The sequence below is a fragment of the Podarcis vaucheri genome (genome assembly GCF_965113315.1).
Source record: "Podarcis vaucheri genome assembly, chromosome: 17".
NCBI lineage: Eukaryota > Metazoa > Chordata > Lepidosauria > Squamata > Lacertidae > Podarcis > Podarcis vaucheri.
Window position 1 is genome coordinate 39,570,412 of NC_138755.1, and position 14,556 is coordinate 39,584,967.

Sequence of the window (14,556 nt, forward strand, 5' to 3'; positions counted from 1 at the left end):
ACACTGTCTCCCTTAGCCCTTACCGAGATGTAACCACATAATCTGTGCAGCACTATTGAAGGAAACTGATCCTAAACTTCCACTGCCTTGTGGTCAGGCTTCCAGAAGAAAAGTCCATGCCCACTGTCTTTCAGGACATCTTCCACAGAAGAAAAGGCTCAGGAGTAAACCCTACGCAAATCTTGAGTGGAGTCCCTAACACAGCTGGATGGTGCCTTGTACGCCTCCTTCCAGCAGTTCCTGGAGCCAAGCTTGTGCCAGACATATTGCTCTGCTTTCCTTTGGACCCCATCAGCGAGGCCGAGAGGGGGGTCTTGAAGTCTGGGCAGCCCAGGGTCTCCATTCACACTGCCCAGGCATGTGTCCCAGGGAGGTCACTTCAGTGCTGCTAACATAGCAAAAACAACATAGGAGGCAGCAGTTAGGAGTTGACAGCCTCTGCAGCCACAGCAGGCACTGTGATTCAGCAGTTTGATCTCACCCCCCAAAGGCGCACTCCATTGTCACTTGAGGCAGATGGATGCCAACAGATATTGATGCAGAATTTCATAAGCAAACAAGGCATGCCTTTGCCCCTTAGGAGCTTGCAGTCTTAAATTGTATGCTTGGTATTTTCAAAACAAAAAAACATTTCAAGATGTGGGTTGCCTGGCTGAGCCTTCTCCTTTCACTTAAGTTTCCTAGCGTGATTGCTCAGCAGACTACCTTGGGAAAGGGTTCCTGCTATACCCTTTTCTCATTCATAAGGTTGCCGTTGGCTCCATCATTTCAGCAGCCCACTGTAAAACTTGATTAAGGTAGGTAACTGGTACTGGAGCCTGACAAACTGGTGCACTTCAGGGTTATTGTGCTTTTTGCTATTGACCGTGCACCTCTTAAGCAGAATTTCCTAAGCTGGTGGCCACCAGATAATTTTGGACTACAACTCCCATCATCTCGGACCATTGGCTGAGGCTGATGGGAGCTGGAGTCCAGCAACCATTGGAAAGTGCCAGGTTGAAGAAAGCAGCCTTACAGAGACCCACAAGGCTCTGTCCTGCCTGCCAGAGTCCTCTCTCTACCTCCATAACTCAGCCTCCCCTGGCAAAGGAAAACCTGCTGGCATCTGTCTCAAGGGACAACGGACAAGTGCCATTGGGGATACAGTCAAATCCAGCGGAGAGTGATAGCACCTGCTGTAGCTGTAGAGACCGATATGGGAGAGACATGTTCCCAGGTTGCCTGCCTTCATGTCACATTTGCAGACATCTTTGTAGCGCATAGTTGGTCTGCCATCGTGCCTGGTACCTAAAGCCAGCTCTCTGTAAAGCACATCTTTGGGGGTCCTGTCGTCTTCCATTCTGTGGACATGACCACAGAAGTGGTAACCCAAGTCACTCTGAACATAGTCAGGGTGTGATTCTCCCCGCAGTGCAAAGTTAACCCATAAACCATATCTCCCAGACCAGCAGTTTCTTTGCTATTTTGCTTTATATAAAAAGGCAAATAATATAATGGCGTTGCTGCTGGATCTGTTAAAGCAACAGAGAATGCAGAGCAAAATTTGGTGGGGGAGGAAGTGCTTTGTCATTTTGGCCACCCAAAAATTGTTGATAGCCTGTCTTAGAGCTCCCTCACGTGGTCAATTCTGTTGTCGTTTAGTTGTGTCCGACTCTTGGTGACCCCCTGGACCAGAGCACGCCAGGCACTCCTGTCTTCCACTGCCTCCCGCAGTTGGGTCAAACTCATGCTGGTAGCTTCGAGAACACTGTCCCACCATCTTGTCCTCTGTCGTCCCCTTCTCCTTGTGCCCTCCATCTTTCCCAACATCAGTTTCTTTTCCAGGGAGTCTTCTCTTCTCATGAGGTGGCCAAAGTCTTGGAGCCTCAGCTTCAGGATCTGCCCTTCCAGTGAGCACTCAGTGATTTCCTTCAGAATGGAGAGGTTTGATCTTCTTGCAGTCCATGGGACTCTCAAGAGTCTCCTCCGGTCAATTCTAGGGACGTAAAATAATTATGTCAATTTCACCAGCACTTCCTTTGCCACCTGTCATCATTTCAATGTAGTGAATTAGAATTGTTCATCCTGAAAAAAAATCAAGTTAGCTAACAAACAAAGAATGAAATGGATAATAGCAGGCAACAGTAAATCAAAACATTTAAAACAAAGGTAACCCTGAACACAAAAGAAAAAAAGAAAACAATGCAAAGATTTATTCACATCTCATTATTTCAAATGCTCAAATAAATTATAAAACACACATATATACACTGTTGCAAATTATTGCAAGTAATTCATGAAAGTGGGATCAACTTTGGGATGACAAAAGTACAACTCTGCTTGCACCAAGGTAATAAAATACACACCTGTAAATCCCAGGAACATTAAAGATAAAATATTAGTGCATAGCTCTCATAGAACGAATATTATAATAACAATAATAATAATAATTTATTTGTACCCCGCCCATCTGGCTGGGTTTCCCCAGCCACTCTGGGCGGCTTCCATAGAAACAAAAAATACAGTAAAATATCACAGATTAAAAACTTCCCTGAACAGGGCTGCCTTAAGATGTCTTCTAAATGTCAGGTAGTTATTTATCGCTTTGACATCTGATGGGAGGGCGTTCCACAGGGCGGGCGCCACTACCGAGAAGGCCCTCTGCTTGGTTCCCTGTAGCTTTGCTTCTCGCAGTGAGGGAACCGCCCAAAATTATTCACCCAAAATTATGATGGCTGGATGCATTCAACCTGTTCCTCTATCTGCACCATTAAATCACAAATATAAGACAAGGTCTAGTTCAAATAATTCAGAAGCTTTCCAGTGGTAGCACAGGGGAAACCGACTTAGCAATGCTGTTGGGGATCACTACTTCCCAAGCCAGAAGAGCCAATGTATCTCTCTTCAGCCCACCAGTAATGTAATAAGTTGGGGGATAGTTTAATTCAATCAATCCTGCCCTTGATATAGGCCTGGATTCAACTAAACAGTTGTGCCAGTGGGACCCAGTGCAACGGGTCCCGCCAGTGTAATGGGGCTTTCTCCCCTCTCCTCCCCCCTGTGCAACCCCCCATATTAGCTCTTGGAGGGCGGGTCAAAAGAACCCCCAGAACAGCACAGAAGGGGAGGAGAAGGGGCGTCTTCTATCTGGCAAGCATAAGTGCTTGCATTGACCAGCATGGTCAGAATGACGCAATGTTGAATTCCTCCCAGAAAGCTAAAGCTATGCTTTTAAAAAATAAAATAAAATATATTGACAGCCACAGATTGACAGATTACGTTGCTACACAGATAAGGGACATGAGGCCTTGGACTTAAGTCCAGCTAGCACCATGCTGGCAGCCGGCACACACACTCAGCTGAAGCTAGGGCAGAGTTCACAGAGGAAGAGAGTCTGAGTTGAGCATTTCCCAATGGGATATTTATTTATTTATTGTATTGTACAGCAGCCACGAAATTAAAAGACGCCTGCTTCTTGGGAGAAAAGCAATGACAAACCTAGACAGCATCTTATCTTCAAAAGCAGAGACATCACCTTGCCAACAAAGGTCCGTATAGTTAAAGCCATGGTTTTCCCAGTAGTGATGTATGGAAGTGAGAGCTGGACCATAAAGAAGGCTGATCGCCAAAGAATTGATGCTTTTGAATTGTGGTGCTGGAGGAGACTCTTGAGAGTCCCATGGACTGCAAGAAGATCAAACCTCTCCATTCTGAAGGAAATCAGCCCTGAGTGCTCACTGGAAGGACAGATCCTGAAGCTGAGGCTCCAATACTTTGGCCACCTCATGAGATGAGAAGACTCCCTGGAAAAGACCCTGAAGCTGAAGTTGGGAAAGATGGAGGGCACAAGGAGAAGGGGACGACAGAGGACGAGATGGTGGGACAGTGTTCTCAAAGCTACCAGCATGAGTTTGACCAAACTGCGGGAGGCAGGGGAAGACAGGAGGGCCTGGCGTGCTCTGGTCCAGGGGGTCACGAAGAGGCAGACATGACTAAGAGACTAAGCAACAACAAGAGTCAAAATAAAAAAATTCCTTCCAGTAGCACCTTAAAGACCAACTAAGTTAGTTCTTGGTATGAGCTTTCGTGTGCATGCACACTTCTTCAGATACACAGTGTGCATGCACACGAAAGCTCATACCAAGAACTAACTTAGTTGGTCTTTAAGGTGCTACAGGAAGGAATTTTTTTATTTTGACTATGGCGGACCAACAGGGCTACCTATCTGTAACTGCAACAACAAGAGGTGAGGTTTCCCGCCCCCTCCCTCCCCCGCGCCTCTTCATGCAAATCATGCCGCTCCCTCGGCCAATCAGCGCCCGCGCCTGCCTCGTTCCAGCCCCGACTCCTCCGCACTGGGCGACAAGGGCCACCCGTCAAACAGGTCGCGGTTGCCCGGGGAGCGGAGGCTTCTGGCAACGGCGTCCCGGGCCCGTAGCAACGGAAACACCTCGCCCCGGCCCAAACTCCAGCAGCAGCAGCAGCTCGGAGCTTAAGCGTGGGTAGCTGTCGTTGCTCTTCTTTCTTCCCCATCCTGGATCCTCCCCACGCAAAGGGAGAAGAAGGGTTAGCAGGGAAGGGTCTTTGCATGGATGGGGAGAGTTCCTTGGGGCCGAGGGGACTGTGGCTTGGCTGGTTTGGGGATCGCAGGCTCCGAGGGTCGTCATTTGCTCAGGAGGGCAATAGCGAAGGGGGGGAAGTTGAGCAGGCGCCGATTCTCTCAGCACTGTGACAAGTTACATCTGTGAAATTTCTTCCCCTTTTAAGGGTGAGCTCCTCAGCCCACAACTCTTTGCCTTAGCGCTGTTTAAAACATGGCAGGATCGCATCATTGCGCTTGGTCGTTGCTGCTTTTTGCTCTGCATTTTAGACTTTTGCTCCTGGCTCCAGAAAGGGGGGGGGGGGAGAGAGAGAGAGAGAGAGAGAGAGAGAGAGAGAGAGAGATACGGGTTCCATCATTTTCACAATCCTTGTTGCCCTCTGATATATAGCTTGCCACACACATTATTTTTTTTAGTTTTTCCCAAAATTGTTGGGCAACCTTCCTCTGATAGATACATTTCTGAGGCGTCCTGTCATTGTGACCAGGCCAGTTAGGGGATCCAGGACAGATGGCATTAGTAAGGGTAAAGAGAGACCTCAGGTGGCCAGAACCTTAATCAAGGACCAATTGAAATACAGCGGGGTTACCTGTGTGGTACCCAGGGGTGTATGGGGTATTAGGGGTGGGATAGTACCTCTGCTGGGGGACACGTTGTGCTCCTTCTGGGGTTGTTTGTCCACCTTTGGTCCCCACCCTGCACTCAGCTCTCACCTGTGGCTGCTAGACGCTGTCAGCATGTGACATTGGTCACACCCCGGGAACGGCTTTGACAGGTCAGCCAAACCAGGTGAGGGCAGCCAATGCGTTTCAAACCCTTGGTGAGTTGGGGACCTCCCCTGCATGTGATGACAGGATCCGGTGAACTGAGTGGACAAGACCAAGAATGGGTTCAAAGGTCAAGAAGGCGGTTTCTGTATGTACTGTATAGGAAAGTGAGGGGCAGATGGGGCTCGTCCACCAGGGATGGTAGCCCACCTAGGAGAAGGGAAACTCTGGTCCTACAACTCCACTGCTTTGTGGGATATCTTCAGGAGAAAGAAAAAAAGTTTCAGGAGTAATCCCTGCACAAATCTGGAGTCCCTAAGACAGTTAGATGGCACCTTGTATGCCTCCTTCCGGCAACTCCTGGAGCCAAGCTGGTGCCAGACATATTACTCTGCTTTCTTTTGGACCCCATCAGCTAAGAAGAGGGTCTTGTTGTTGTGGGATGTAAACACAGGAGCAGTCAATGACAACATTCCTAGAGTGTACATGTTAGAACATGGGGAGGGATGTCTGTCCAGCAAGCAGGTAAACTTCCTGGGGATGGACTTCCTCCGCATGTGACCAGAGGTGGGTGTGGCCTCACCTGTGCAGGTAAATGATAAAAGCACAGGGCAGGCAGCCATCTCTCTCTCTCTCTGCCATTTTCCTTCGATGAGGAAGCATCTAAAGATGCTCTCTTGGCTCCCAGCCAAGAGAGGAGGAAAGGACTATCTTGCTATAAGATAGATTCTGAATGTATGTAACCTTTTTAAGCTGTCTGCCTTCTGGGATCATATTGTGAACAGAACGTGAGTAAACTCTTTTATACTTTTATAAAGACTGTGTTGTGTCTTGTATTTTAAGAGGGAACAAAGGGGAAATTACCAGAGAAATTATTATAGAGGTTCTAGCGAACCTGTGCACACGTTACCGTTGCGAACTTAAAGGGGAATGTCTATAAACTCTGCTGATGTTTTGGGAACTTGTTAGCACAAGTTGGATAAGGATATAATTAGTCAATATATCCTCTCCTGCACCCCAGAACATTCCCACAGTTGTCTGGGCAGCCCAGGACCTCCATTCCCACTGCTCAGGCTTGTGCCCCAAGGAGGTCACTTTAGTTTGACTTTACCCCCAGAGGCTCACTCCACTGTCTCTCAAGACAGATGGATGCCGGCAACAAACTCATGGACAAACATGTTTCTGCTGAGGCCTCACCTATGCTGCTGAAATTAGACTTGAAACACGCTTTCTGCCATAGCTGATAGGATTGGTCGCAGTGTGTGCTTGGCTGTGGTGTTTGTGTGTGGTGCCCACAAGTGGTTTGCAAATGGGAGCACTGGCCCCAAAACATTGACAACCCCTGCTTTTCCTAAAATGTGCTTCCTACCACTACCAAGGATGGGATGAGATGCTGGTGGGATGCATGGATCTGGGTTGAGATGAATGGGTATTTCTTTCACCGGGAGTCCACAGTCTAGACTAGTGTTCCGTGGGAATGAGGGGACTCTCTCTCTCTCTCTAGCCAGTGGCTGAAAAACCACATTTAGTCTGTTTTGTTGTACCAGCCCTTGAAAATGTCAGATGAGGAGCCAGATGATGAAGATGAAGTCGAAGATCAGAAGGATGATGCTGAAGAGAAAGGTGGAGACGAGGGGGAAGGGGAGGAGGAGAAGGAAGCGCCAGAGGAGGAGGAGGAAGAGGTAACAGATTGGTGGCTTTTTTGTTTTGTTTTTATGTTCAGAAATGCAGGACAGAGTTCAACCAAAGTTAGGCTCTTTCATGTCAGTGGACGAAGGGTGAAATCCTGTACGTGAGTTCTGATGGCTGAGGAGTGATAGGATTTGGAGGAAACCTTGATTGGTCCATGGGTGTTAAAAGAAGGTATTGCCAGCAGAACAGGATGGAGTCCTGGGTGATATCTGAGCGGCAGACAAACGCAGCACATTTACCCCCATCCATGGCACAGCATTCCACCAGCCCTAGACTGGGCAGAAGAAATTTCTTCCCTGTTGACTTCCGTGGTGGAGAAAGGCAAATACTCAAGATGGGTCTGTTTCTTGTCTGCTGCCTTGGCCGGAAGATTCAAGGCTAATCAAAGGAACATTTCAGCATAGTGTAGCATAGTATAGCATCAAAATAGTAATTTTTTTTTATTTGCAGAATGTGAATAGATATCTTTTCGAAATGAGAGCAAGAGGAAATTCTGATGAGGAGATGGGAGTCTGTTTGCCTCAAATTAGGCCTTGTATAAATGAGATTATTCACCAAAAGCAGGCACACACCTCTCATTGAGTTTGTATACATACTTAAAGTACATACGCAAGAGGTTCGTTGGTTATTATATTTCGGAAATGGTTCATGCTCTTACGTAACGTAGCTGCATTCTTTCATACTTTCTGGGTGCCCCATGGTCATCTCTGTAAAGGACCGTGCACCCTGATTTTATCTAAGGCTGCCAGACTGCAACTCAGATTGCAGCTGCCATTTACCGTATTTTTTGCTCTGTAAGACTCACTTTTCCCCTCCTAAAAAGTAAGGGGAAATGTGTGTGCGTCTTATGGAGCGAATGCAGGCTGCGCGGCTATCCCAGAAGCCAGAACAGTAAGAGGGATGCTGCTTTCACTGCGCAGCGATCCCTCTTGCTGTTCTGGCTTCTGAGATTCAGAATATTTTTTTCTTGTTTTCCTCCTCCAAAAACTAGGTGCGTTTTGTGGTCTGGTGCGTCTTATAGGGCAAAAATATGGTAGTTTTGCCACTAAACTGGGGGGGGGGCAGAGCGGCAATGTCTTTGATCACCTCTGACCCCATTCCAGTCTTTTGATGTGGCCCCCTAACCTGCCTTCTGTAGTGAACGGAATTCCAGGTGTAACACAGGTGAGAAGGCACAGTGTGTGTAAGATTTGTGGGGTTGAGGGATAGGTCGCCATTGCCTGATCTCCTGATTCAGAGGCAAATTTAAAGATTCAGCAGAAATCTTTGCCGCTTGACAACTTTAATTTTATCTGATGTCTCTTTTTCCTTCTTGTGCTTCCTTCTCTCCCAGCACCAAGTCTCAAACCCTCTCACCGAAGAGCACATGAAGGAAGGCCTTTCGATGTTATGCAAAACTGGCAATGGCCTCGCTCATGCATTTGTGAAATTAGAGGCCAAAGAAAAGTGAGTGCACAGGCATGACTAACCTGCCCCCCATTTCTCCTCCCGTCCAACGGGTGCAGCTGCCCAGAAACGGGATAATTTCCTTGTCCAAGCTTCCTGGGGAAATTGAGCAGTTTGGGACAAACGCCCTGCTAAGCTAGCACTGGTAAATAACATTGCTTTCTGCCCTCATCCTGCGGTAGGGAACTGACAGACATCAACCTCATTCAAGGCTTCATCCACTTGCGTTATGTAGACCTGTCCGAAAACCTGCTCCGAGACTTGTCCCCACTGTCAGGACTCACGCATCTGCTGTGGCTGAAGGTGGATGGCAATCGGCTAACTAGCGCCGGCCTGGATGAGCTGATCTACCTGCAGCACGCCAGCTTTGCCAGCAACCACATCAAGGACAGCAATGGCATTGGACACCCACGGCTAGTCAGTCTCAACCTGAAAAGTAGGTGTGCAACGCTCAAGAGAGTCCCTCTAGCCCTCAACGACAAAACTCATCCTCTGTGATCTCCTGGGGGGAAAGAATCCCTTTCATCACAGTCTAATTCTTCCGTCACCCAGGTAATGAGATCGAGACAATAACAGGACTGGACCCAGAAAAGCTGTCAAATCTGCAGACAATCGAATTGCGGGGAAACGGCCTAAAGTCTACAGCTGGATTCTGCCTGCCCAAGCTGAAAACTCTGTACCTGGTAATAGAACTTTACTGGTGACGGCTTAGTTAACTACAAACCCCAAATGCCTGAGCAAACAGATGTGCTTTCAGTATCACCAACCTCAGGACTACTCAGGCTTCATGTGGCCTGTTAATTGTATGCATGCAGTTACTAGTTATAAGGTCCGCTTACCCTTGCTGGGTATATGGATGTACTCTGGATCAATACTATGTCTGAGGATGTGGGTGGCGCTGTGGTCTAAACCAGGCATGGGCAAACTCAGCCCTCCAGATGTTTTGGGACTACAACTCTCACCATCCCTAGCTAACAGGACCAGCAATCAGGGAAGATGGGAATTGTAGTCTCAAAACATCTGGAAGGCCAAGTTTGCCTATGCCTGGAAACCACTGAGCCTCTTGGGCTTGCCGATCAGAAGGTCGGCAGTTTAATCCCCGCAACGGGGTGAGCTCCCGTTGCTCTGTCCCAGCTCCTGCCAACCTAGCAGCTCAAAAGCACACCAGCACAAGTAAATGAATAGGCACCATTGCGGCAGGAAGGTAAACAGTGTTTCCCTGCGCTCTGGTTTCCGTCACAGTGTTTCATTGTGCCAGAAGCGGTTTAGTCATGCTGGCCACATGACCCAGAAAGCTGTCTGTGGTCAAACGCAGGCTCCCTCGTCCTGAAAGCGAGATGAGCACCGCAACCCCATAGTCGCCTTTGACTGGACTTAACTGTCCAGGGGTCCTTTGCCTTTTACTATGTCGTCTTTCTCTTACATTGCAACATCTTTCCCCCTAGGCCCAGAATGCCATTACCGTAATAGAGGGCCTAGAGGACCTGGGGCAGCTCACAACTTTGCATCTGCGCGACAATCAGATTGAAACCCTGGATGGCTTCTCAGCAAGCTTGAAATCTCTCCAGTATCTCAACCTACGGTGAGTTGTTTCCCGTAGCACAGAATTTCCACCAGGGCCTCTTAGAAATAAGAGGGGAAATGGCACAGGAGGCAGCGAGTGGTATCTGAGCTAAGTCTACATTTGAGACTGGTTCTTAGCTCCTTGAAGTATTCGTTGTAAATCAGGGGTGGTTAACCTGTGGCCCACCAGAGCAGTGTTATATGGTCCCACTGGCCATACAGTGGCCTATCCATGCTTCAAAGGCTCCTGCCATTCTCGGCTCACTCTGGTGCCATTTCTAGAGCACAAGGGACGCGGGTGGCACTGTGGTCTAAACCACTGAGCCTAGGGCTTGCCAATCAGAAGGTTGGCGGTTCGAATCCCCGCGACGGGGTGAGCTCTCATTGCTCGGTCCCAGCTCCTGCCAACCTAGTAGTTTGAAAGCACGTCAAGTGCAAGTAGATAAATAGGTACCACTCTGGCGGGAAGGTAAATGGCATTTCCGTGCACTGCTCTGGTTCGCCAGAAGCAGCTTAGTCATGCTGGCCACATGACCTGGAAGCTGTACGCCGGCTCCCTCGGCCAGGAAAGCAAGATGAGCGCCGCAACCCCAGAGTCGTTTGCGACTGGACCTAACGGTCAGGGGTCCCTTTACCCATGCACAGCACAGGAAGACTGCCTTGTGCATAGAAGGTACTTAACTGTGGCACTGGCTGTTAAGGGAAAACTCTGGCATCAGAGAGCCAAACAGAGGAAACATTTTCAGTAGGAGGAGGTGGAAGTTCCCGCACCTGCTAACTTCTTCGTTCTCCTGCAGGGGGAATGCGATTGTGCAGCTCCAGGAAGTGTCAAAGCTGCTGGTGCTGCCCATGTTACGAGCCCTGGTCTTGCTAGACAACCCTTGCGCGGAGGAGGGGGACTACCGGGTGGAAGTGCTGGTGGTGCTTCCACGCCTTGAGCGCCTTGATAAGGATTTCTTTGAAGAGGACGAACGGACGGATGCTGAGGAGCTACGGCAGAGGCGCCGGGAAGAAGAGCTGGAACTAGAGAGAGAGAAGGAGAGAGAGAAGGAGCTGGAGCTGGAAGTGAGACACAAAGGGGGGTGGCAGGAGCGGCAGCGAAGGCTCAAATTGTCAGGAGCCATGGAGAACCATACTCTCTGCCCTTTTGTGGCACAGCCTCTTTCCCTGCCATTTTTTAAAGTGATAAAATTTGGCTATGATGGAGGAGGCGGTGGAAAGGAGTGTGTGGATTTAATTTACAGTCATACCTCAGGTTGAATGCGCTTTGGGTTGAGCGCGTTCAAGTTGCGCTCCGCGGCAACCCAGAAGTAATGGAGCACATTACTTCTGGGTTTTTGCTACTTGCGCAGACGCTCAAAATGACGTCACACGTAAGCGCAGACGAGGCGAAACGTGTCGCGCGCAGACGTGCCATCGCTAGTTACATTTGCTTCTGGATGCAAACGGGGCTCCGGAACGGATCCCGTTCATATCCAGAGGTACCACTGTATTTGTTTCTCCCCATAATTTGAGCACAGGGGCAGGGGTGGTGCGAATAGTGTGGATCCCCACTTAAGAAGAGAAAAGCCTGAAATCAGGAATCTGGTCACTTTTAGCCTTAGATCACTCCCTGCGTTGTCGCTCTCTCTGGGCGGGATCCAATCGCATGCATGCTAGTTGCTTTGTTAAAAGTTGACCTGGAGCAGCACATTATACTGGGGAAAGGGGTTGAAAATGAAACAAGAAGTCTTAAGGCCATTTTTCAAGTCTATGGCGTGGCCACCGTTAGAATACTGCACACCGCTGTGGTCCTCGCATCTCCAGATGGATATCTCAGAGCTGGGAAAGGTGCAGATAATGGCAGCCGTTGACACCCACACCCATTCAAAGTGCTTGGCACAAACCACAAGTCATAGGCTTTCTGGCCTGGTTGTTGAGCTCCCAGAGACATCTGGCTGGTCACTGTTGGAAAAAGAGTGCCATAGGCCGATCTTCTGGGCAAAATATCTTGAGATGTTTCAGGTGGCAAGTGAACATTATTAGGAGGATGAAAGCATAACATGGAAAGTAAAGATGCTGTGAGTCTGTGTTTAGCCTCTCATAGGCCTGGGTGTCCACCGCTAGCATGCTAGCCTTGTTCGGCAGCTGTTCTTAACTCTTCGTGTGTCAGGACTCCAAGCGAATGAGAATGAATGAAGCAATTTTTTCACATCCACATTTCTCACCCGGGGGGCACCCCCCAAGGACATATGAAGATCTCAGTGGGGGGGTGAGTGTTTCCCAGAAATATGTGCAATATAAGTAACACATTCAAAGTCATGAAATCTCAATCCATTTGAAAATTCAAATAAAATACCGTATTTTTTGCTCTGTAAGACTCACTTTTTCCCTCCTAAAAAGTAAGGGGAAATGTGTGTGTGTCTTATGGAGCGAATGCAGGCTGCGCAGCTATCCCAGAAGCCAGAACAGCAAGAGGGATTGCTGCTTTTGCTGCGCAGCAATCCCTCTTGTTGTTCTGGCTTCTGAGATTCAGAATATATTTTTTTCTTGTTTTCCTCCTCCAAAAATTAGGTGCGTCTTGTGGTCTGGTGCATCTTATAGAGCGAAAAATACGGTAATTAGGGAAGCCAGGTTCGAAGGAGGGTGTGGGGTTTTTATGTTAGCTAAAAGGCGGTTATGTTTTGTTTTTGTTTTTAAAAAGAAACACTGCTTTCAATAATCCCACACCATGTGACCATGGTGCCTGTCACAGACAAGATAACAGGCTGCCTGCCAGAACAGGACACTGAACCAGCACAGGCTGGGAGCAACAGTGTCTGTTGGCGGGCATGGGTGGGGAGACTTTTGAAGCAGGAATTCAAGCAGCTGGTTTCCTTCTTTCTAAGGAATGCTTCCAGATGGGTGCTTTATGGCAGGACTGGTGCTCCTCATGCATGCCAGTGTTTGCAGCATCCGCACAACATAATTGGTGTTGAAATACCAGCCCATTTCCCCCCTCCCCCAATTTAATCTGGATCTGTCCTTTCTGGATAAAATCCAATAAATTAAAAATAATAACTCCTGCCAGTGGTCCATTTGCAAACCCTTTGCTGTGCTGTAGCTATTGGGGGGGGGCAACCAGATTTTTCACCCCAGGTGAAACCCCCAGAGGGGCGCCATTGAGGCTCCCAGCCCGTGTGTGTGTGTGTAGGCAAATGCATGTGTGTGTGGGGGGGGTGTATTTGACCTGGGTGAAATAAAGCTTAGTTTCGCCCCTACTCTTTGCAGCTCCCACCTGGAAGCAAGCTGTATATGTCAGCATTCTGTGCTTTTAGTTGTGTGATCCTATGGCTAATCCGAAAATGAATAAAACCATACCTACAGAAGAGAATATATATATATATATATAGAAAATTGATCACCACCATTTATTAGTTATAAAGCTTCTAATATTTTCTAGATGCTATAAAAACAGACAGACAGACAGACAGACAGACAGACAAGCATAAGGCTAGCTCAGTTGGTAGAAATAAAAAAATTCCTTCCAGTAGCACCTTAAAGACCAACTAAGTTAGTTCTTGGTATGAGCTTTCGTGTGCATGCACACTTCTTCAGAAGGAATTTTTTTTATTTTGACTATGGCAGACCAACACGGCTACCTATCTGTCAGTTGGTAGGGCATAAGACTCTTAATGCCGGGAATATGGCTTTGAGTCCCACACTGGCCGGAAGATTTCTGCATTGCAGGGGGCTGGTTTTGATGACCCTCGTGGCCCTTTCCAACTCTACAATTCTGTGAGTAGCTGACCGCTAATAAAAGAGATGAAAGCAGAAGGCAGTTGGAGGGAAAGGAGAAATTTTGCGCTAAGGTTGTTAGACCTGATGCTCTAGTAGTGCATAATCATCCAGTGATAAGTTTTGCACCAGCCGCCTCAGAATTGCTGGCCGCTGCGCATTTCCCATCCATTTCAACAGAGTCGGCACAGAAGACCCTCTCTGTGGATTACGCACTTCTTCTGATCTTAGTATCTGGGCTCTCAAGAAGCGGGTGGGACCAGCCCACCTCTCCTTGTGCGTCTCGCGGGTGTCGTGTATGCCAAATCAGGCCGCCTGCCACCTGAAAGACCCTCCATCCGGAAATAACCCAATTTCCCTCTCTTCTTCCTATCCACTCCGCCCCCTCCCCTATTTCTTCCAGGAAACGGATGACCTCGCTCAGGAGGAAGATGCGCCAGAATGACACGAGAGTGCCAGTCCCCAGACAGGGCGTTTGCCCGGAGCCGCTTTTCCGGAGCTCAGCTGCCAGCTGCTTCGCGGAGTGGCGCAGAAGCAGGAGCCCGCCTTGCAAAGCCTGCCTCCTTCCTGCGCTGCGCAGCGCCGACCCAAGGAGCGCGGCTTCCCTGGCGCGCAGTACCCGAAAGGTGCCGAGAGACAGAGGAGCGTCTCTGCGCTTTGAATGGGATGTGATGTGATGCATGTGACTGTGGATTAAAAAAAGGAGGGCAGGAAAAGAAGTCTGATGGAACCGGGCTGAGTGTGTTGTTTTT

General features: G+C 48.6%; 1 protein-coding gene across 1 annotated transcript; it reads left to right on the forward strand.

Annotated features, from left to right (window-relative positions):
• The first annotated feature begins 4,434 nt into the window (after positions 1-4,434).
• LRRC23 (leucine rich repeat containing 23) lies at positions 4,435-14,523 on the forward strand. Its single transcript, XM_082206134.1, has 8 exons — positions 4,435-4,545; positions 6,895-7,029; positions 8,373-8,485; positions 8,668-8,921; positions 9,038-9,168; positions 9,931-10,067; positions 10,846-11,113; positions 14,208-14,523. Exons 2-8 carry the CDS (start codon positions 6,904-6,906, stop codon positions 14,247-14,249), a joined length of 1,071 nt encoding a protein of 356 aa, XP_082062260.1. The 5' UTR covers positions 4,435-4,545; positions 6,895-6,903; the 3' UTR covers positions 14,250-14,523.
• Positions 14,524-14,556: the final 33 nt, after the last annotated feature.

Bases quoted from the DNA above. Each gene is read 5' to 3' on its own strand.
- LRRC23 (XM_082206134.1), top strand. From the start codon at position 6,904: ATGTCAGATGAGGAGCCAGATGATGAAGATGAAGTCGAAGATCAGAAG. The intron at 9,169-9,930 runs GTAATAGAACTT...CTTTCCCCCTAG, and splicing joins AGCTGAAAACTCTGTACCTG to GCCCAGAATGCCATTACCGT. The intron at 11,114-14,207 runs GTGAGACACAAA...TATTTCTTCCAG, and splicing joins AGAAGGAGCTGGAGCTGGAA to GAAACGGATGACCTCGCTCA.